General features: G+C 44.7%; 1 protein-coding gene across 4 annotated transcripts in view; it reads right to left on the minus strand.

Moving 5' to 3' along the window:
- Window positions 1–24,446, minus strand: part of Pank1 (pantothenate kinase 1) — a 64,812-nt gene that overhangs the window by 5,745 nt on the left and 34,621 nt on the right. For all 4 annotated transcript variants that reach the window (XM_042054234.1, XM_038314275.2, XM_038314290.2 and 1 more), the window contains exons 2-5: window positions 16,332–16,684; window positions 9,375–9,628; window positions 4,306–4,482; window positions 3,667–3,790 (exon numbers count right to left, since the gene is read on the minus strand). In XM_042054234.1, coding sequence (XP_041910168.1) covers window positions 3,667–3,790; window positions 4,306–4,482; window positions 9,375–9,628; window positions 16,332–16,667 — 891 coding nt within the window. In that variant the 5' untranslated portion in view covers window positions 16,668–16,684. The remainder of the gene's footprint in view (window positions 1–3,666; window positions 3,791–4,305; window positions 4,483–9,374; window positions 9,629–16,331; window positions 16,685–24,446) is intronic.

Raw genomic sequence — 24,446 nt, forward strand, 5'->3', positions numbered from 1 at the left:
CTTCCAAAGGTCCTGAGTTCAATTCCCGGCAACCACATGGTGGCTCACAACCATCTGTAATGAGATTTGGTGTCCTCTTCTGGCCTGCAGGAATACATGCAGGCAGAGCACTGTATACATAATAAATAATTTTTTTAAAAAAGAAGGAGAAACAAGAAAAGAGACAGACGAGGCATATGTGGCAAAATCTTGGAAACTGTTCAGTATGAACTGATGGATATGCGGGAGTCCTTTATTCTCGATCCTTCATACATGCCTAGAAACTTTCACAGTAAAAAACCCAAACCAACAAAGCAGGATGCAGAATAGTGTGTAGAGGGGGACTGTAGAATTTGTGGTGATTCCTCAGCTGATGCTCCAGAAGACCTAGGTTCAGTTCCCAAGACCCACATGTCAGTTCCCAGCTGTCTGTAACTCCGGACCTAGGGTATCCAATGCCCACTTCTAGCCTCCGTGGGCACTACAAACAAGTAGTGCACAGAAATAAATGCAGGCAAGACACTCACTCAAACACATACAAATAAATTTTTAAAAAGAGAGAATGTTCTTTAGAGCTTGATATCTTTGAAAGCCATATTTATCTCATACCGTATAAAACATAGAAGAAAGACAAACCAAAGCTGAAAACCTCCCGAGTGAGGTTCAAGGGGAGGTGAGTGTAGAAATGGACTTGCTTCCCTGACTGCCTTTCTGCTGTCTTTGGGACTCTGCATTATCTGTTGGAAACCAAATAAAAGGTGCAATGCAGGCTGCTGGGAGAGGAATGACATCAGCAGCCTTAGCTAGCAGGGGTGGACCTTGTATGTAACGACACCGACTGTCCAAGCAAGATATGCCCACAGTACAACCTCGTGAGCCCATCATGGCGGCGACCTACTGCTTTCAGAGAGGAACAGAGGAGGAAGTTCACATCTAGTACCACACTCCCAATCACAACCTGTGCCTGGGGAGGTCACCAGGCCCTAGTTGGGAAGCTATTGTTCTTGCTAAAAGGACATGATGTGCCTATCAAATTGCCTCCTAAAGAGCTCTCTGTGCCCATGGATCAGTGTTGACATCAGCTTTAGTCAGAGGAGCTTCTTTTTCCATACGCTCATAACTGGTCAGAGCGCTGAGAATACATGGCTGCTGCATATCCAGCCGTAAGGGAGGCATCTATAGCTCTCCCTCTAAGGCTCCAACAATAGAGGACGGACCAGTATCGCCTTTGTTGCTCTTATAAACCTTCACCAATGCTCCTCTTTAAAAAACAAAACAAACAAACAAAAACCCTAATGGAAATTACTGGTGAGAGAAGGAGTGGGGAGTAGAAAGGGAGGCTAGGGGTCGCTTGGGAAGAGGAAGGGGATCAGTGCCAGTGAGAGAGGAGACAAGGAAGAGGAAGAGAGGCAAATACAACCAAAACATACTGTGCATATGTTTGAAATGTCAGTACGAATGTATATATGCTATGAAAAGGTAAATAAAGCTTAAAGTTGGGGGGAGGGCTGGAGTGATGGCTCAGTGGGTGAGGGTTAGTAAGTGATGCACTTCCAGAATGCCTGACTTTGATTCCCAGCACCCACATCAGATAACTCACAACCGCCTGTAACCCTGGCCCCGGGGGATCCACCGCCTCTGAACACTGGGGGCATCTGACTCACATGTATACCACTGACGTACGAACATACGACTCTCAAGTATACCACTGACGTGCACACGTACACATCATTGAAAACAATAAAATCAACTTTCAAACATAAAGAAGAAGTTGTAAAGAGAGCATTTCATTACCCTAACAGAAAAGCAGCTCAGATTCAGGAAATGTGGTGCCCCACTATATGAAATAGCTAAAACCAAAGATGCGCAAAGCAGCAACTGCAGAGAGCAATGCAAGGCTGAAGACCTTGGCTTCTGCTCTCCCAGGGAAATCTGATACTGCTAATCCCTGAGCTGTCCAGAGAGCCGGGGGCAGTGAGTCAGCCACCCCATCCGTTGAACTGCAGAGGAAACATCCAAAGTAGTTGCTCACGCCAGCAAATGACATGTGCACATTTTCGAATGTGAGAAAGGAAAGGCGGTTGGCCTCTCCCAAAGGGATTGTGATATCTGCGCAAAGACCTGGCTCACTCCAGCAGACTGCAGGGCAGAAGGTAACTCAGGAAAGCAGGGCAAAGGGCACAGCTGCTCTGTGGGGCAAAGGCTGACACTATGTAACCGACCTTTGAGAGCCATGAACATAGCCAGCCTACCCACACATTAGTCTTCCGGCTTGTTTGGCAACTTAGAAAAACACGCTGGAAAGGTTAAAGCTCGAGAAACCCTTGTTTCCAAAGAATCTCTTGACTGCGGTGGACTTTGAGAAGTCATGTCTCTGGGACCTGATCACCAGCCTCCCATCTATGCCCGTGTGGACCAGGGACCTCTAGTAAAGGCTGACGGCTCTCCAGGGGACAGGGATATACTCTACTCAAAGTGTTGTGAAAGGAGAGGGTCTCAAAGCCAGGATCAGCATTAAAAGAAAACAAAATCAACCAAGCAGCCAACCAAACAAGCACGCCCTGTAGCTCATCCTGGCGGGGTCTCTCCAGATGCCCTAGAGTTGCAGTTACCAGCACTGGTGAGTGCTGGAACCTAAATTGGAGTCCGTTGAAACAGCAGCATGTACTCTTAACCACTGAGCCATCTCTCCAGTCCCTCAAAAAGGTTTTGAAGTATCTGTGAAGTTTCATTTATTGATCTAGGTCTTGTGTCTGTGTGTGCGAGAGTGTGATAGTTATGAAGCACTTTGAACTGACTTTTGCATGCATGTCATATTTCTATTAAAACTTCCATATTTCAAAACCCCTCTACTGACCTGATGTTGGTGTTGTTTTTTAATTTACTTATTTTATGTATACAAGTGCTCTAGCTGCATGTACGACTTTATGCCAGGACCTCTGGAAGAGCAGCCAGTGCTCTTAACCGCTGAGTCATCTCTCCAGACCCATCCCACTTCCATTTTTTTTTTTTTTTTTTAGAAAAGATTGATTTATTTATTTTATATACCTGCTGTGGCTCTTATATATTTCTCCTATTACCTGTTTCATGCCTGACTTCTTTTTCTTGTCTTCCTAATACACTTCAAGGAGAGGGCTGTTCTACTGTGCAAATCTTGTTTCTCAGACAGGGGTTCTGCTGTTTTTTTTTCTCAGTAGAATTTAATTTTTCAAAACTTGTTAATAAAGCTTTGTCTGACCTCAGCTCTACCTGCTTCTTGTGCCTGGGGCTCTGGGGGCCCTTGACTGTAGCAAGCTCTCTGTGCTTTGATAGCCCTGTACAATGCTGCTTGAACTCCATGCCACAAGGCAACACTGTAAAGAAGCTGAAAGCAGAGAGAATCTCGAGGGCTGCAGGCAGGAGTGTTTTGTGTGGGATTAGCTACACAATCTACACAGGCCCAGGGCGTGCCCTGTGCTCCAGTGGCATGTGGCAATCAATAGTTAGAACGACTGAACCGTAGATTGGAACTCTGATACGCGTCCACAGGGGTGTCTATTTAAAAGTAAATCCTATTATCTTCTCCCCCCTCACTACACCCCTCTCCTGTTCTCTAAGGCGAGTTTCTGAAGAATGACAATAGTTATCCCATTGCCAGAGACAAAATGCATGAGACGGCCCCCGGCTTCCTCAGGGTTAACGCCTTACCTCATTCAGTGCACACATCCGAGCAATGGAGCCGATGTTGTTGGTGATAGTGACCAGCGTGGCACGGGCGAGGTCCTCCTTGCTGATGGACTCTCTCTTTTCTTTACTCATCATGTTGCCAAAGCTATGTTGGAGATATCAGGGAGAGTATTCAAAGTCATCCCCAGGCAGGACCCAGGCTTCCACCAAGGCACTCTGGGAAGCAGTATGAAAAATCCTGCCCAAACTCACATGACCTGACTTTGCTATCACAGTTTATAAGCAGACAGTATTGCACTGTGAATGGCTGGCTGCCCCCTTCTTACCGAGGGACAAAGTAGTATGACTATAAATGGGGAAGAAACTTGCAATGCTTCTAGATATCCGGACAAGCATGGAACAGGGGAAACTGGCAGTTTTCCAGAACCTTCTTTCAAAGTTGCCTTATTTTAAGCACAGGTAACAGGTGGTAACCATCTCAGTGCTTCGTTAAGGACAGGAGATCGGGTCTGCGGTCTGACATGACAATATTTGCGCCAGGCTGGTAGACCGGCGTTTATTTCTTTATTTTTTTTAAAGAGAAAACTACATGAATGGCCAGGGTGGAGAGGCTGCCTTGTGTGGTGGACTCTCTACAGCTCCTAGCCACTTTGTCTCTACCTTGATGCTACAGCAGATCCTTGAAGGCCAAATCGTTCATAGTCTCCTCCGTAAATGTCCTTCACCAGCTTATCAACATTGGTGCTGTCGCCTTTAGCTGCCATCTCCAGAGCTTCTTCAAAGGTCTCACAACCAGTCAGCAAGCAACACAGGCCTAGGAATGTCCCGCCTCCAAGACTGAAGGACAATAAGGTTGGTTTTTTTTTAATGTTTGCTTCGTGACATGCCCATCCAAGTCCCCAGCTACATCAAGACTATTAATATGGGTTCAGGAAAATGCGGACAAGCGAAGGAGCGCTTTGTTGGAGAGCAGAGAGGCTAGAGTTAGAACAGAACTTGAGGGTAGACTGGATAAAGAAAGCGGGCAGTGGCTAAGATCAAACATCAAGGAAAACTCGCCCCTAAATTTGAGAATAAAATTGAAAAAGACTCTCACTGATTTCTGTTGTGAGACCTTCAGCTAGCTACTAGCCTATGAAAGTGGTCACATCATGGTGTGTCCAGTTTGGGTAGTCTGAAAGCAGCACGTAACCAGAAATGGCTGGTATTAGAGCACCATAGGCAGCTAAAAGCAAATACACAGGGAAAGAAACGGTGTGTACATACTTCACAACTATAGAGCCAATCTCCAGGATGGCTGTCCCAAAATGCTCCCTGAAGGCTGTCTTCCCTGACCCTGCTCACTACAGTAATCATCTCGTCCCACCTCAGAAATTTTGAGAGTAAAACTACTATCTATCTAACACTGTTTGGCTTTGGGAAAGGGTATTGCTGATGTTCTAATTACCACTCACTAGTGAGAGTGGCAAAGGTCACAAAATGCTTGAAGTATGTTTTAAAAGTTTTCCATTGTTTTGGAGGTTATGACTCCAAGATAGACCTTGTTGCCAAACTTAGCAACAAATTATAGTAGCTGAGTATAAAATTAATTATATATCATATCAGAACTTCCTGGTGTCTTGACACCCAACTCAAGGAAATAACTACTACTAGTGAAGTCATGGCAGAAAAGGGAATTTTAGCTCTCAACTGCTGGCAAAGGCTTCTCTCTTTGATTTACCATGCATGGATGATAAACAGAGAAGAGCTGGCTGCCCATCTCAATTGGTTCTGAAGCTTCAAGAGCCACTGATTCTGGAAAAACAACTTGCATTTGATGACCAGCTTTTAATTCTAAGGGGGAAAAATTAAGTTGAGATTAAAGAAGAAAATGTATGGCAAAATTAAATTGATCATCAATAACTTATACCAAGAAGACACCAGATTATAGACAGACACATAGATTTTAGTGTTGCCTTGATTAAAAAAAAATGTGTCATAGTCTCAGACTGTGATTCTAAGAAAAACAAAATGAAACCCAAGAGTTCTTTTTCAAGGGTCATGTAGGCCTCGCTGTGCACCACCACCAAAACTACCAAAGTCGTGGGTGTGGCATCCCAAGGGAACAAATAGGCACACACACAAAAAGAAAGTCTACCTTCATCTGTACTGCAAACCCCACACAGATGCGTTTAACAAGAACCCTTGCGGGGTCCTGGGACGTCTACATTTTCTGGTTTGCTCAAATTTTTAGCTTTGACAGTTTTGTCCCTGACAATCTTTCTTTGAACGTTAGGCATCCACCTTGATCAAGGCATTCAACCACCAGCTCTGGATGTAGGCAACTCAAGAAACTGGCTGACTTAGAAAGAAGGTAACTCATCAACTGACGTGCTGGTATAACCGGAAAGGGGGTATGGCCAGAAAATAGTGATCCCAGATAGAAGGCTGGATGGGAAAGCAGGCATGCATCTGTACAGCTGGCGTGAGGGAAGAACACAGGGTCACAGAAGAGCTGAGAGTCTCTAACACTTGTCATTCCCCTCAGCCTTCTTATTTGTTCAAGAAATTTTCTTGCTCACAAGCAGATATGCCTGTCTGCTTTGACAGACATGAAGAAAAATCCTCAGTATATCAGAGACAAAATATCTAGATAGAACAAGGCACTGGATATTATTATTCATCGGAGTGGGAAGAAATCGTCAGTTCCTCATTTAGTAATTGAATTGGCAAGCCTGGGAGCAATGCCTGGGGATGGGCACACATGTAGATTCCTGAAGGGTCAGGAAGATGCACTGTTCCTTCCACGTTAAGTTCCACAGTTACTTTCATCTTACAACAGACCATACACTGTAACATTGCCTGTAAAGTACTAATTTTCATACTGAGAATCGGACTTGTGTCACTAAGGGGAAAAAAATGATTGTGCCCAATCTAGAAAGTGGTGAAAGTATACAAAAGCCACCCATCTAAAACATGCAGAGGAAAATGGACATCACGAAATGCCATGATTCCTTACACTTACTGCTGGAGCTGGGGAGGCGGCTCCCCAAGCCTGGGGTGTGTGTACGAAGGATGGATCTAAGATGCTCACTGGCCAGCACATCTGGCCATCGAGAACTGGTAAGCTTCCAAGGGTCATTGAGAAACCTTGTCATGTATTTATACCAGCACACACATGCATGCACACATACACACATGCATACAAACACACACAAAGGCATGGACACCTATGATCCCAGTACTTAGTGGAAAACTCAAGGCCAGTTTTGGCTGCATAGTGAGACAATGTCTCAGAGAAAAAAAAAAACAAAATCAAAATGAAATCCACCAAAGCAACAACAACAAAATGCTTACAGGGGAAAGCCTTATATAAGAAAAAAAATACAGTAACAAAAATCTGGAGTTAAACTCTCAGTTTATAAGAGAAGCAACAAAACTTAAAGTTTATACCATTTGCTACATCAATGGTCCCCACTGGGATAGTTCAGTGGTAGAGAGCTTGATTAATACCAATGGTCCACAAAGTGTGTCACCACTGATCCTAAGTATTTACATCTGACGTTTTCTAAAATATAACAAGAGAGACTTCTGAGCTGGAGGTGGTGGCACACACCCGTAATGCCAGCACTTGGGAGACAGAGGCAGGGGGATCATAAAGGAAGGGCATTCCTCAATCCCTGGGGTTTATAGGCATTACTCCATCTATGAAGAAGCCACACCCACAATTAGCTCCTTCACAGCTTCTCAAGATGATATGGATCCCTAAAGTATGTACATTGGAGAGTGCATCTGTCATTCACTAGCTATTGTATATGCATCAACAAAAATGCTAAGATTTCTAACTGTGGAGAATGTATAGCCTGTTGTTACCTTGAGAGCAGCTTTACCAACTCAGCTACTCATGAGAGAAGTCTGTTGTCGCAAAACTTATACCTTCACCAGGACAGCACTCTCTCTAAAGGAAGACCTGCTTAGCTAGGTGTTCATATCTTGATATTCCTATGGTCCCAAGGAGACCGTGGGATCAGTGTTCCTTCCTGGCCAAGCCAGAGAGCTACTATATTCTCAATGAAAAGATGTATGCAGTGCCAGGAATTACAGTGCACATCTTAATCCCAGCACCTAGGAGGAAGAGACAGGCAGATCTCTGAGAGTTTAAGGTCACCCTGGTTTACACAATGAATTCCAAGCCATCCAGGGCTACATAATTATAATAAATAATAATAAATAAAATGAAAATTAGAAAACAGGAACCGTGTGTGCCTGGTAGCAGTTTACAGACATAACAGATACTACACTCTGAACACATGCCCACTTCAGTTAGAGCGTGGCTGTGCCCCAGGGTTTCTCAACTGTAGCACTATTGATATTTGGGACTCCACATACCTTTTGCTGTTGGAGGAGCTGCCCTCTGCATTACAGAATTTTATCAGTATCCCTGACTTCAGCCCACTACATGTGTGTAGTGCCCCACTTCCAACTGGGAAAACTAGAAATCTCTTCAGACATTGCGTTGCATCACCTTCTCTACACACACACACACACACACACACACACACACAGAGAGAGAGAGAGAGAGAGAGAGAGAGAGAGAGAGAGAGAGAGAGAGACAGAGAGAGAGAGAGAGAGAGAGAGAGAGAAGAGTGCTGCAGAGTTTTCAGTCCTGGAAATGTCTCCTTCCCAAAAAAGCAATTACAACACCCTTCATGGCAGAAATGAGGACCCTGAGGTCCAGACAACGTGCCATGTTCCTCTGCCATGAACAATGGTTTCAACACCATATCCTAAGCACACTCTACGTGGTACTCATCCTTTTTAGTTCCTTTAAAAGATGGGTTTTGTGGTCTACCAAGTTGAAGCAATGCTTCATTCCAAATCAGCTTAATTTTGCTCTTAGTGAGCTTTCTTAATGACTTTTGACAACAGGGCCTTTTGCCATGTTGAGTTCCCCAGTAACTGGAAACTGAGCCCGTTTGCCCTTCATTGGTCTTAGAGTACATGTATGAAGGGGGAAAAAATCCTCCAAGGATTCTAGCCACCTTGGGTCATGGTTGTGTTCCTGAGCCCTGCATTCCAAAATTCCTATGAGCTGCGCTGACTGGTCACTTCTTGCTTATGCAAAAGGAGGAGAAACCATTCCTTGTACATTTCTTTGCTAGTTGCGACGATATACTATGTCAAGGCATCTTTCCTGGCTTGACACCAAGAAGGTCCCCAAAGGAAGTTTCTTTGAAGCATCTCAGACCATCCCAGCTCCCACCCCTGTCCTACTGGGCTTGCAGTCCTGGTGGTCCTATTGGTGGCACTTAGTACACGTACTGGCTGACAAACTAATGTATGCCATCCTCCTCCAACTGGAGCAGGACCTCCAGTAGACAAAGACCTTGATATTAACCGTTACGTGAATCATCTTCTACTCCTGTAATGCCTCATCCAATAAACTGGCCACGGTGGCTCATGCCTAAATTCCCAGCACTCAGGAGACAGAGGCAGGATTTCGAGTCTGAGACTAGCCTGGGCTTACACACGCAGCTCCAGGATAGTCTTAACTACAAATTAAGATCCTGTGTCCAAAAACAAACTAAAAGAAATACCCAATAAAACCCCCTATTTTGTTAGTACAGGAGCCCAACATATTTCTTTTAAAAATATATTCGATGTAAAAAAATCTTTTACGATATTCTACTCATCAGGAAATAGGCATCGTTTAGGCAGAAAGAGGCTCTCCTAGTCGAGAGCAGGTTTACCTGGTCCCAGTAACTCTCTTGTAGTTGTCCTTGGAGTACACTGCTAGAATGCTGACACCTGAGCCCATGTTAACCAGCAACATGGGATATGGGTTATCAAGGCAGTATGGCTTCTTTTGACACAACTCGGGATTTGTGGGGTTCTCAAAATAGTAACATTCCGGCTTGCCGTTGAAGCCAACTGAGTCAACGTAAAGCAGGCCCTGAATCAAACAGTCCAGTTCGTCCAGTTTGTGCAGTTGCAGGTCTGCAATCTGCAAGAAAACAGAAAGAACCCTGTTAGATGCCACAGACTGTGTTAGGAGGAGCGTTGGAGGTATGTGCTGTCGGTAAGATTCACGTTCAACGTAAAGAAATACTCTCAGACCCGTAGTTAGGAAACTGTGTGGACGAGCATGCACTGCCAGGAAAACAGCTGTGCTACAAGAGCTTGCCTGGTTCTTGGGAAAGCACCCATTAGCTTATATGACTGGTGGCCTGAATATGGGCTCTTCTTAGCTCTCAGAACCTGTGAGTGCGGTCTGATTTGGAAAGCAGATCTTTGCAGATGTGAAACTTGAACAATCGCTGTAGGTCATCTAGATGGATCCTAATTCCAACAACAGGAGACACATCCAGGAAAGATCTGAACAGCTCAGAGGATTAAGCCTTTGGAAGAAGAAGGCAGAGATCTGAGCGGGGCACCATGATCTATGGGATGCCGGCAGCAAACAGACACCAGAAAAGGCAAGCTGTGTAATCTTCCAAGGCCTGTACAGAACTGTATTGTTGCCAATGCTTTGATTGAGAGCCACTGATCTCAAGAACTTTGATGGAAGAAATGTCTGTCATTGTAAACCACCAAATCTGTTGTAAATTGTTAGGGCAGCCAAGAGAAGTTAGTGAATTAGAATATTGAGGAGCTAATAATAATAAGAATCCTACACATGCTTGACAGAACGTGGGTCCAAAAGGCCTGGTTATGGACGGAGCAAAAACCCCTGGAGCCCATTAAGTCTCTTCCCACACTTGGCGCTGGAGCAGATGGCCCTGGCTTTGAACTCCAGGTCTAAAGTTTACTTAACTGAGAGGATCTGGGTGAGTTATCTAGCTTCTTGGTGTTGCTGTGACGATTACGACAGTCACACACTATCTGCACAGCACTCCCCACACACAAAGGGCTCACTAGCTAGGGTGGTCCAGGAGTGTCCTTTCTGAATTCTATGAGGTAAAACCTCCCCTTGTTGGGGATTTTAAAAAAAAGTGCTGAATTATATGTGGTGTGAAATCGGAAAGGAAGATAGTTTGGAGAGGAAGCAGGCCAGCCAGAGGTAAGCCAGATGTGGGACACTACAGGGAGGGAGGTAGATAAGAAGAGACAAACCCCTTCCACTTCTTTCAGGGACAGAGGAGAAGCAAGAATAGATCTGGCTGTAGGTGGTCTGAGCAGTTAGTGGCCACTCTATGTCCTCAAAAGTTTAATTCCTATTAACACTGTCTCAGGTCCAAGTTGGTGATCATTTTCTCGGGGTCACGTATATGCGTGAACACACGTGTACTGGGTGTGTAGCTGTGAACATGTGTACGGACTTGAGAAGGACATAGGCTACCTTCTACCATTCTCCACTTTACCCCCTCCCTGAAGCTGGAGTCCACTGTTTCCTGGCGAGGCTGAGAGCCAGTCAGCCTCAGCAATCCTCCTGCCTCTGACACTCCCTCCCACCCAGGTCTGGGGTTACAGGCATGTGCAGACACAGCTGGTTTTCTCATAGAGGTGCCGAGGAGCTGAATTCGGTACCTTGTGTTGGCTCAGTAAGCACTCTGCCCTGCTGAGTAACCTCCCCAGACCTCCTGGAAGTCCAACACTGAAACCCACGTGAGGAAAGCATCCTGACCTCACTCAGCCAGACTGTCATCATAACCTACTCAAAGCAGAGATCTGCAGATTCTTTTTAAGACAAAAAATTAAAAGAATAGCTTTTTTGTTATTGCTTTGTTTTGTTTTTGTTTTTTGTTTGTTTGTTTTTCCAAGAGAGGGTTTGTCTTTGTTGCCCTGGCTGTCCTAAAACTTGCTCAGTAGACCAGGCTGGCCTCGAACTCACAGAGAAACCCGGGGGCGGGGGGAGGGGGTTGCATTATCAATACTCTTGTTGAAGTTAAGTAAAGTATGAAGCATGGCAGAGCATGAAATATTACCATTAGCAGATAAAGCATCCCACTACAAAGCTAACTGTAATCTACATTGTTTCGTGTTGTTATGAATAATCAGGATTTATCACATGATCATGTTTACATAGTGGAATTCTTCATTGGCTTATCAGTGTCATATACCATGTAACATTAATCTGATTTAATTATGGGGGGCCCACAGTATGTGGAGATCAAAGGATAACTTACAAGAGTTGGTCCTCTCCTTCTACCATTAGGGTTCTGCAGACTGAACTCAGGCTACCAGGCTTGCTGGCAAGCATCTTTACCCACTGAGCAATCTCACTGGTCCCCATTTAATATTAGGCTAGGTTTTGCATTCCAGCTTGCAAATAATATACACCAATCATGAATTGACTTGAAGTCAGGAATATTGATGTGTGTTGCAATCCCTGCACCTGAGAGGCAGAGGCAGGAGGATTAGGAGTTAGGGCTACACCGTAAGATCCTGTCTCAAGTAAGAAGCTTTGTTAGGACCATGATCCTAAATGTTAAATAAAAAAATCAATAGGGGCTGGAGGAAATGGTTCAGTAGTTAAAAGCACTGGCTGTTCCTTCAGAGGACCCAAGTTTGATGCTCAGCACACACATGGCGGCTCACAATTGTCTGTAACTTAAGTCCCAGAGTATCTGACACTTTCTTCTGGCCTCCACTGATATACAGACATACGTATAGGCAAAATACCCATACACATAAAAACAGAGGTAAAAAATAATTTTAAAAAATTTAATTGAAATGAAAAGACTATGAAACAGAAATAAAACTGAAATAGAGCCTTGTTCAATCAAAAATATCCTAGAGAAGAGTCTAATTTAAAGACTCTCATCAGTTACAGCCTTTTCTGGTTATTCTAAATGAAAGAAAGAACAACTAACACTTCCTAAAAATGTAAGTGCATTTGCTATATATATCTTCACATCTAACAAGTGCAAACTATTCGGAGTTTGCTGAAGATCGTCTGCTTGGGTCTGATAACTCAAGAGTTCTGACACTCCAAAAGCAGCGATTCTACACAACACCATCATTTTACACACATGTGCTTTGTTCTTGGACAAACTGTTTAATGCAGAGAGTAGCAATATTCTTTTCTTAGTTTATTTCTGTATGTATCTCTGTGTGTGTGCGTGTGTGTGTGTGTGTGTGTGTGTGTGTGTGTTTGCGCACGCGCATCAGGTGGACAGAAGAGTGTTGGATCTGGGTCTGGAGTTACAGTTGGTTGCGTGCTGCCTAGTGTGTGTGATTGGATCCACACTCCGGTCCTCATGAATGAACAGCAAGGATTAACAGGATTAACTGATAAGACCATCCATGTAGCCCCTAAAACAGTGGTTCTCAACTTTCCTAATGCTGAGACCCTTTAGTCCAGTTCCTCATGTTGTGGTGACCCCCAACCATAAAATTATCTTGTTGCTACTTCATAACTGTAATTTTGCCACTGTTATGAATCATAACATAAATATCTGATATGCAGGATATCTGATAAGTGACCCCTGTGGGGGTCTCTACTAGGTTGAGAACGCCTGCCCTAGCTTATATAGTGACCCTTCCTTCCTAAGTCTTTAGCTTTCTATTGTACAACACCCAGGAGCTTGGACTCTGGACACATATGTGCATTAACACTTACTAATCTATTTGCCTAAAATATCTGTATGGCCTGGTATTTATTACTTCTCAATGTTTTTGCTTCAGTGTTACCTCATCACATCTTGGACCCCTCGCAACACTCTATCCTTCCTTTGCGTCTATTTCTCCTTCATGATACACACACACACACACACACACACACACTTTAATGTATATTAAACATATTAAACATCTATATATTTAATACATTGCATATTCACTTGCTTACCTGATCACTGACCACAAGGTAGTCAGGAGATGTGTAGCACAGAGAAGGGGCACGATAAACTATGTGTTGAGTGGATGAATGGCTACACAGAAAGAAGGCAGGAGAACCTATCCATCCTCACAAGCTTTGGATAAAAGAACATCATCTATTCAATCACGGGAAGAAATCTTTCTCAATTCTGTCTTCACATTGACCAAGACTTATCATGGAAACAGAAGACAGTGGTTAGTCCAATACGGATGGAAACAGATTGATCAATATTATTTTAAGGTGTGCTACGTTTTTTATGCTGTGGAACATTTGTTTAATGATGTAAAGATGTGTTGCTTTTGTTTATGCTGCCTTTGTTTAACTCTGTGAAGCTGTGATTCTTTGTCTGTCTAAAACACCTGATGGTCTATTAAAGAACTAAATGGCCAATAGCAAGGCAGGAGAAAGGATAGGTGGGGCCGGCAAGCAGACAGAATAAATAGAAGAATTTCGGAAAGAAAGGAGGAGGAGCAAGAGAAGGACGTCAAGGGCCCATCACACAGCCAGGCTCAGAGTAAGGAGGAAAGTAAGACTTACAGAAGTAAGAAAGATAAAAGCCCGGAGGGAAAAGGCAGACAGGATAATTTAAGATACGAAAAGCTGGCTAGAAACAAGCAAAGATAACGCCGGGCATTTATAAGTAATAATAAGCCTCCATGTATTTATTTGGGAGCTGGGTGGTGGGCCCCCCTAAGGAGTGAAGAGTAAATAAAGAAGTACACCGAAGAGCTTAGTAAATACTCCATTTAGTAAATGCTCCCTCCTCTGGTCTAGTCATTAGGCTCCAAGCGACTACCTGAAGGATGATACGACCTTTCTCAGTTCAGAACCTTAGGAAACACACTTGCTCATGGCCAGCACAGATGGAGTAAGTCTTTCTCCTAGGACATGAGCAAACCCTGAGGAGGGACGGAGGTATGACAGAGGTTGCATAAATCTATCAGGTCATCTTGGTTCACGTCAGGCTCTCCGGTGCACAGACAAGATAGCGTGGACTGGACCGCTTAAGGAACTTATCTCATCCCCACACAAAGTCAGCTCTCCTTCTGAATTAAAATGGAGTCCAAGACCAGCTCTTACCCAGCAGGCATTGCTATACAAAAGCCTCATCAAGGCCTGCAAGCCTTTGCTTCTTCACACAGTGCAAGAATGCGATTATCACTTCTAGTACTTTTGTCCTGGATGCTCCTCCTCCTCTCCCCGTATTGCTGCTCCTGTTTTGCGGATGACGAAACTGAGGCCCACAGCAGAAACTCACATCAGCAAAAGTCACCGAGCAGGTAAATGCAAAAACAGAACTAGAATTTCACCCACCCGCTCCCACCCCATTACGGACCTAAGTTTAGTTCTCCCATCCGTGCTCCTTAACTGTATTTTATTTCAAAACTGTTTGGCTACGGAATCCCGTTAGCAGGGAAGAAGCCCCCCACCCATGAGTCATTTGAGTAAGTGGTTGTATCAAAGTCTATAGCTGGGTAGGGAAGGGTGTCACAGATGGTTAAAACCTGGAGCTAATCAGCCTAGTCAGGTTATTGCTGCAGGACTGCAGCCAGCTCCTCTGGAAAGTACCCCCTGAAGGGTCAGTTTGTACAGCACACACTCAAGCCTGGGTCCCAGATTTTATCAGTGGCATCACACCCATCCCCAGAATATTACTCCCTGAAATCGGTGAAGGAAACGGTGTGCCTTTTGACGGGCAAACTTTGCATCTACCAGCTTTATTAAACGCCATGAACAACACGATTGTTCGCTATGCAAAAATCACAGGTTTTTCTACCAAGACTGCATTGCACTTGTTCTGTGAGAAAACGCAGGTGTCTGCGCTGCAGGCTTTGGAAGCTGCATTCCACAACACGTCTCATGGGCTTGCCAACTTTGTGAGGCGATCAACCCTGGCATCTTCTAACCTTTCCTTCACCTATGTTCAGGCACATGGCTGCCTGTACTGTCCAAGATAGACCTACATTTGTTCCTTAATTTTATTCTCACTTTACCCCCCAAGAGATGAAGCCAGTCAGCGGAGAGATTACTATCTTGACTGAAGAGATGGAGAAATGAGAATGCAGATGTCAAGGGATTGCTAAATAGAGAGAGAACCTGGGCTGAATGTTACTTCTCCACATCTAATACTAAGCATTGCATACCTGATGATGTTCAATAATGAAGAAATTTACCAATAAATAGTAAGGTTTGTTTTCAGTATGGGTTTTTTGTTTGTTTTTGTGGTAGAGTGGCTAGCCTTGGTCCTTCAGCCTATACATCCCAAGGGCTAGGATCACAGGTACGCACCATGATGACCAGCCAAAAGAGAAACTTCTGAACGGCACTCACAAAACTGAGACATGCATGAGAGCAAACGGGTATAAAGAAGTAAATCGTTTTTAGTCAGATGTGTAGAAAGTTTTCCTGTGGGTCTTAGTCTATATATCCATAGAACTGGCCTCATGATTATGTAGTAAGAGTCTGTGGAAAAGCCTGTACTGTCTCTGAAGGTGACAGATATCATCTTATTGTGACATATGATACAGCAGCAACTGTTCAATCCCAGCACCATATAAATCATCCTGGCAACAAATGTAACCCTAGGACTCAGTGAGAGAATCAGAAGTTTGGGTTATCTTTGGCTACATAGTGAGTTCAAGACCAGCCTGTGCACTGGAAGTAAAGATAACAGACCTTAAGTACTCAGTAAGAACCAGGTACATTTCCTCATTTAACCTTTCTTGGAAAAACGCTATGAAATAGGTCAAATATCTCTTATCATATGGGTGAGGAAACCACAGCACAGACAAGTCCAAGTCCCAAGGTTAATGGTCTAGATCTCAGCAGCCCAGACTGTGGTCGCATGAGAGGCTTGGCTGATCTCACAAGGGCAAGCCCAACCTACCATTCTGAAGTCCTCTTCAAACTTGAAGGCCCCACCTCCCGTGGCACAGAGGGTGGTGTGGAGGCTGGAGAAGTTCTTCTCGCTGCCCATCTGGATGAACATGTGCATGGCACAGGTGGGAAAGCGAATGAAGTGCAGGTTCCCTTTGCGCCCGCACATGGTCAGGTTTTTCAGCTCCAGGTGGACGTCTCGGATCCCAGTTTTGCCATAGGCAGTGTTAGAAGTCAGATACTTCCGGATGCTCTTCAGGTTCTCCACTTCTTCCTGTTCTTCTTCTGCCGTGATATCCTTTGGTTCAAAGTAGACCAGCTTAACCAGGGTTCCGCCAATATCCATACCAAACCACGGGAATGCTGGGGGTGGGGGAGAAGAGAAAAGAATGAGGCTGCAGGTTCAGGGTTGGGATATTCAATTAGGACATGCATTCAACATTAAATTCCCTTTTTCTTTGTTTTTGTTTTGTTTTTGTTTTGTTTTTGTTTTACAAGACAGGGCTTCTCTTTGGAGTCTTGGCTGTCCTTTAACTCATTTTGTAGATCAGGTTAGCCTTGAACTCGGAGATGGGCCTGTCTCATGTCAACTACACAAATCTAAAATGAGGTGCAGAGAGACAGAGGCCCTGTGGTACCCACAGCTGTGTACAGTCACTCAGGATCAAGAGAGACAGCACAGGGTTCTGCAGAATCCTAAGTCAGCCTCAGTTTTGCTTTGGGGACTCAAGAACCCTGCCAAGCCCTGTCTGCGCTAGTCCAATGTTGGAAGACATTTTCTTTTCTTTTTGCATAGATCATAGTCTAAATGTTATTTTATAGAAATCTTCGCCAAATTAATGGATGAGCTCCTAAGCCCGGAACAGTGATACACACCAGTACACAGGAGCTGCAGCAGGAGGATTGCAAGTTGAAGGCCAGTGTGGGCTACAGTCTCAGAGGAGAGGAGAAGAGGGGAGGGGAGACAAGACAGACTGATTCTGGGAACAAAATGTGTCTTTGAACGCTTTTCTTTTGTTTCGGCCCCACAGGTTGTCTCTATAAACCCTTGCGGAACTGAGTGTGATGGAATCTAGTAAAGGTGTTTTGTGTGTTGCCAGGATCACCTGGTTTTCTACTCATGAGGTTGAGGGAAAAGTGTGCAAGGAAAATATCCCTGCACTGCACACAAAGTCTTTCCTAAACCTCACTGCTGTCTCATTTATGACCCAAAGCATCCATTTGACAGTTGGTAAGTGCTTGTTTAGCATATGGGGTGTGTGTGTGTGTGTGTGTGTGTGTGTAGTATTTCAAAGATAACAGCTTTGAAGAAGTTCTGACAACGTGATAGAACTAAAGGAGCCAGGTGTGGTGTCACGTGCCTCTAATCCTACCACGTGAGAGGCAGAGGTAGGTAGATCTTTTGAGTTTGAGTTTCCTGGTCTACATAGTGAGTTCCAGAATAGCTAAAGCTACGTAGAGACTGTCTCAAAAGACAAACAAACAAACAAACAAACAAATAGTCCTAAAGGTACATAAAAAAAAAAAGGCCCAAGCCAGGTGTGTCTGTAAATGTCTGTAATCCTAGCATCCAGGAAGTTGAGACAGGAGGATTGCCTGTTTTGATTTCCAGGGCAGCCAGAGCTATGGCTCAGCTGTAGCTGATTCTGTAGAACAAGACCCCTGTCTTAACAAAACAAAACGTCTAAGTATTCCAGAAGTACATATAAACCTGTTAATAGTGTAACTGGGGTGGCGCAATGGCTCAGAGAGGGCTAAGTGCACAGACTGCTTTTCTCCCGTTCCCAGCACCTACTGCAACTGTCTGGAACTCCAGTTCCCAAGAGACCCGGCACCTCTGGCCTCCTCAGACAAAGGAGCACACATGTGCACACAGAGACACAGACACATTAATTTAAAAATAAAAAAGGTAGATCTTAAAAATAAAATGACCAAATTAACACAACTATTCAAACTATAAACAAAGTGTCTGCCCTTTAGCAAAGAGAGGACGAGTATGACTCCATTCTAAACCGTGGGACACTAGACAGTTGTAAACCTGATCTCACTTTAAGAACTTTCCCCAAATTCCCATTCATGAGAAAAGCAAAAGACCGGAGCAGTGTACACACAGACAGGCACAGACGCTTATCTTCCTTGTATTTGCTTTTTGCTTTGAGACCGGGTCTTATGTAGCCCAGGCTGGCCTCAAACTCAATGTATGTCCATGGATCCCCTTGAACTCTCTGACCCTCCAGCTTCCACTTCCGGAGTTCTGGAGTTACAGATGTGCCATGCTTGGTTTATGGGGCGCTGGAGATTGAACCTAGGTCTTCATGCATGCTCGGCAAGGACTCTACCAACTGAGCTACATCCTCAGCCTTTTCCACTCAGTTTTTAAAAAGAAAAAAAAAACAAAAAACAAAACAAACAAAAAAACCCAGGGGAATCAAAGAAGGATGAGAGACATTTAGTCCCTACATTAATGGATGTGAGCCAGCAGAAAAGTCAGGAGACCTTAGATCTGCTAAAGTGACAGACACGGAAGGAGTGGCGACCCAGGCAGAGGCTAGACAGAGGGAATGAGACTATATTCTGGCTGCTTTTAGTGCAATCAGCAGTTGAAAGAAGTCAGCAACCATGGGAGACAGAATGACAGAAGGAAGAGCCCCCTCAAAACCTTCTATTTGGTTAAATCTTGCTAAGCACAGGCAACTGAAAATGACTGACTCTTAAAAAGCACAGCAAGAGATTCCTGAACATTTTACAAGTTATTCAGAAGCCTCACTTGCCTTTGGGCCAAAGCGTCAAAATGACAGGAAAAATGTGTAGTGTTACGAAAATTTAGTACCATGTTTGATGAGCAGTTTGGGCTAAGGTAAAAAAGAACAAAGATTGGAAGGACTGTGTTAATTTAAGCAGGAAATTGTTCTAGGACTTGGAGATGGGGAGAAGGAGTCAGGAAGGGAGACTGAGGCTGTTGCTCAGAAGCACGGCACAAACCTTGAATGAACAAGGGCCCAACGTTCTATCCCTAGGATGATGGGAAGTGGAGAATAGGAAAGGAATTATTGTTAGAGAAGGGGTGGTTGAGATAAGGTCTTGTCCTGTAGCCCACACTGATCTGAAACTTTTGAGCCTCCTGCCTCAGACCCTTACGGCTGAGTTTGCCCACACGCCTGCTTTTCTACCGCCATGCACACAGCAATGCTCTTCTTCTGCTCACACTGCAATGCTCTTCCAGGTGTGTGTATACTCGTACTCCTCTTCCTGAAAGCTAGATCAGCCTGAACCTAAGCTTCCCTCAGAGCCACACTGTCAATGGAGATAGGAGAGAAGGGGAAGGAAGAAAGAAGAACAACCCGTGCGGCCGCCAACGCCCCACACATGCCACAGATGGATGCCCAGATATGTGGATAAACTCAGCTGAACTAGTGTGCCTACCAGAAGCCATGCCCATGCTAGACACAGAATGCTAGCATTCACTCCTTACTATCCTCCCCGAACCAGACGGTACAGCAGAAACAAAACAAAGGCTGATACAACTCAGAGGTAAGTAGCCTGTGTGACAGGAGCAAGGCCCTAAGCTAAATCCCCAGAGGAGGAGGGCGGGGGGGGGGGGGTGTTCAGTAAGAACAAACCAGAGGAATCAACAATAAGAGACCATGTTCGGATTTCACAAGAACACTTCCATAAACAAGTGTTAAATAAAAACCACAGGAGACCACTGTTTGGACTAAGCACTTCCCCTACTCCCCCAAAGACCAAACTAACTCCGTGGAGTCATTCACACCCATCTGAAACTAAGCTATTGATTGGTCTGACCTCCTGAAAAATCTAGATTAGAAAAATACCAGGAACTGCACCCCACCCCAAACAAGCCAGCTTCTGCTAGAATCCTCCACCCCACCCCACCCCCCACTTTTAATCCTTACACAAAGAAGCAACCTAGCTATGAGTAGGGACTCCTATCTATAATCCTCACCTCGGATACTGAGGCAGGAGGATTGTTACACATTATAAGCCAGCCTAGGTTATACAGTGAGTTCCAGGCCAGCTAGGGCTCCTCAGATCCTTCCCTGAGAAAAAGAAACAAAACATCAAGGAAAGAAATGACTTCATGCTATCAATTATTTTTCTATGCCGATTCCCCTTCTCTGCCATAAAGGAAATACCTTTCTAAGGACTGATTTATTTGCATTTTATTGACTCTGCTTTCCAGGCCTTTTCTGCCTGTACCAAACATCTTTGGTTGGCCCACTGGAAAATTGCTAAAATTGAAAATAAAGCCAATTAAGCTTAGAAACCTAAAACTGGGGAGAAAGCTCAGCACGTGAAGGTATCTGAGCCTGAATGAGAACCCTGGAACCCACACAATAAAAGAGAAAACTGACCTCAGACCTCCATGTGTGCCCCCTGACATGCACATAAACACATGGACATGAAATAAATAAATTAAAAAATCAGTAATTTCAACTGTTGTGAGTCTACCTGTTGACAGCATGTATAAATAAACCTTTGCTCTCTACAGCAGAGAGAGCTGAGCCAGGCGGTGGTGGCACACGGCTTAAATCCAGCTCTTGAGAGGCAGAGGCAAACAGATCTCTGTGAGTTCGAGGTCAGCCAGTGTGGGTACACAGAGAAATGCTGTCTCAAAAAGAAGGAAAGAAGGAAGGAGGGAGGGAGGGAGAGAGGGAGGGAGGGAGAAAGAAAGAAACAAAGAAAGAAAGAAGGAAAGAGAAAGAAAGAGAGAGAGAGAGAGAGAGAGAGAGAGAGAGAGAGAGAGAGAGAGAGAGAGAGAAACAAGCAGTTCAAGTGTAATAACAGCGTGAGGTGAAAGATCAGGCCCCAGAGTGAGAAGCAGATCTGGGAGACTGGTAAACAATTGGTAAAATAATTTCCTGTGGCGATTTGAATGACAGATAACTAATATACCTGAAGCCTGACGCCTGAGCTGAGACTTGAAAGTCAAATGTTAGCAGCGTGTTCTGGCTCTTTCCAGCTACCACTGGCTGTACTTGTAAAGGTGAGAGGGAACAGCGATGAGGGTGTGGTCAATAACCGAACTAGGTGGAATGCAAAGCAGGAACTCACGACAGGTTTGAGAGTGGAAACGCGGGGTGGCGCATGCCTGGAATCCCAACACTGGCAGGGTGGAGACAGAGGACCAGAAATTCATGGCCTGCCTCAAAACAACAAAACAAAATGAAATAATGCCCCCTCTCTAAGCAAACCACTTTAGGAGTGGGCATATTCTTGAGCATGCTCAGTTTAAGGGCATACTTAAGGAAGGAAGAATGATGGGCACACTTTGGGCCATGTTTACCTCTCGGTCAGGGAGTAACCATCTGAAGGGTTAAAATGCCTCTGGGTAAGCTCAGCTTGTGCCACACGGTTTCTGATGAAGAAGGAAAGGGTGCTTTGAAGGTGTATTTTTAATGCAAAACTATGCTCTAAACATGCCCGTCTTGCTTCTCGCTAAGAGTTAGGTCAGCGGAGCAGGGGAAAACCACCTGGTGACAACCAAACCGAAATAGCCTCTTCCTGAGAAAGGTCAGTTAGCACTCAACACTCTCGGCAGAAGCCACCTGTCACGGAGCACACACAAGGAAGGAGGGTGTCCGAAGGAAAAGTGCGGCTTTGCTGCAGGGCTGTGGAAAGACGAGACTCAAAGAGTTACGAAGCCGATTCCTTTCGAAAAGGTGTACAACCGGGGACCCAGAAGCCTGAACCCGCACAATCAGGGGGCAGCGCCATTGTGAGTGGGTTAGCCTCTCATGGCACCTAAATTCAGAACAGCCTCTGCAACTGCTACCTAATTGAGGTGACTCAGAGGAGAAGAAGGGCTAGTGGTAGGGCTGAGGAGCGCAGAGGGAAAGCAGAAAGGGACATTCTCCACCTGGGGCAGAGCATCTAACAGGGTTGCAGAATCCCTTCTGTATTTTGCAGTGGCTACGGAGGGACTCCATCCACTCCTTCCTAAACAGCACAGCTGTGTGCGCTGCCTTTTCCCGATCTTTGTTTTTTCTGCGTTAGTATACAATGGGAGGAGTATGGAGAACAAATAGCTTTAGAAGTCTCTAAATCAGCAGTTCTCAACCTGTGGCTGTGACCCCTCGGGGGTGGGGTGTTGGCTAAGACCATAGGAAAACACAGATATTTACATTACAACTCATAATGGTAGCAAAATTACAGTTATGAACTATCAATGAAAATAATTTTATGGTTGGGAATCACAACATGAGGAACTGTATTAAAGGGTCGCAGCATTAGGAAGGTTGAGAACCACTGCTCTAAATCAATAGGGATCACACCCAAGTTGATTTAGAATGACTTTATATCACCTAATTTAGAGCCCTAATTAGGCATCATCCGGATGTTGTGACTAGCCAGGACACTGGGACAGTCTCCTTTGAAGAAGACTTGGATGTATTTCATCTGCAAGACAAATATCTGGTCATTAGAAGAGCACACTCGTGCTACTGACCAGATAATTCTGGTCTTTTTCCTTTTAGGCACAATGAGGTCAGATAGCAACTCCTGCCATTTGATAACTGACCTGGGCCATGTTCCTAACCAGGCTACTGAGCTGTCAAGGTGTGTGCTTTCCAGGCAAAGGGGCATGGATGGCTGGAAACACTGCAGCACCCTTAGCCAAAATAGCAAGACTTACGTTGCTCTGTCATCTGGGTCTCAGACTGAAGATGAGCCAGAGTAGACTCCCTGTCACCCTTTGATAGACTTGCCTTTTTAAAAAAAAAAAGTACTTTATTTTTAATCGTGTGTGTGAGTGTGTGTCTGTGGGGGCCAAGAGCATAGGACCCCTTGAAGCTGAAATTACAGGCAGCTGTGAGTAACCTGATGCGGGTGCTCAGAATTAAATACGGGTCATCTGGAAGACCACTATTCTCTCTCTCTCTCTCTCTCTCTCTCTCTCTCTCTCTCTCTCTCTCTCTCTCTCTCTCTCTCTCTCTCTCTCTCTCTCTCTTCGAGATAGGGATTCTCTGTAGCTTTTGGAGCCTACCCTGGAACTAGCTCTTGTAGACTAGGCTAGCCTCAAACTTACAGAATTCCCTCCTCTCCCGCCTCTGCCTCCCTCCCGAGTGCTGGGATTAAAGACGTGCACCACCACCGCCTGGCCCAATAAACTCTCTTAACCAGAGTCACCTCTCCAGCCAATTGCCTTTTTAAAATTAAAATAACTTTAACACATTTATCTGTGTGCATGTGTACGTCAGAAAACAACTTGTAGGGTCAGCTCTCTCTTTCCACCATGTGAGCCCTGGGTCTCAAACTTAAGTCGTCAGGATTACAGTAAATCATCCCTCCAGCCAGGACTCTTTTTGACATACATGGTAGTTTAAATGTAACTGGCTCCCATAAGCCCATAGGAAGTGGCACTATTAGAAGGTGTAGCTTTGTTGTAATAGGTATGGCCTTCTTGGAAGAAGTGTGTCACTGTGGGAGTGGGGTTTGGGGAGGTTTCATATATGCTCAAGCCACGCCCAGTGTGTCAGACCACTTCCTGTTGCTATCAAGCTAAGAGGTAATACTCTCATCTGCTTCTTGAACACATGTCTGCCTGCACACCACCATGTCACACCATGGTAATGGACTAAACCTCTGAAGATGTAAGCCACCCAATTAAATGTTTGTCCTTTATAAGAGTCACCATGGTGTCTCTTCACAGCAATAGAAACCTCAATGAAGACAATATATAAACCTTTTGTTTTGTTTTGTTAAGCCACTGGGATTTCATAGTTATTTGTTGTTATAGCTAGACCTGCTACATTAGTCAGTGCTGAATTAAGATAATGAAATACTTGAGATAATCAGCTTACAAAGAGAAAAGGTTTGTTTGGGCTCATGGTTCTAGATGCTCTAATCTAAGACCTAGCAGCTGCTTTGCTCTGGGCCTGTGGCAAGCCAGCACATCATGACAGGACCACGAAGAACAAAAATGATCACTCTATCAACCAGGAAACAAATGGCAGAGAGGAAACAGTGACCACGGTTTCACAACCTCCTTTACGGAAATGCACCCAATGGCATCAGACCTTCAGCTTATGTCCCACCACCTCGTGCTTCTTCCACCTCCGACCAGCATACCTGTGCAACCAAGCCTCAGCATGGGAACACTTGGGAA

This window comes from Arvicola amphibius, chromosome 1, assembly GCF_903992535.2.
Source record: "Arvicola amphibius chromosome 1, mArvAmp1.2, whole genome shotgun sequence".
In the NCBI taxonomy this organism is placed as follows: Eukaryota; Metazoa; Chordata; class Mammalia; order Rodentia; family Cricetidae; genus Arvicola; species Arvicola amphibius.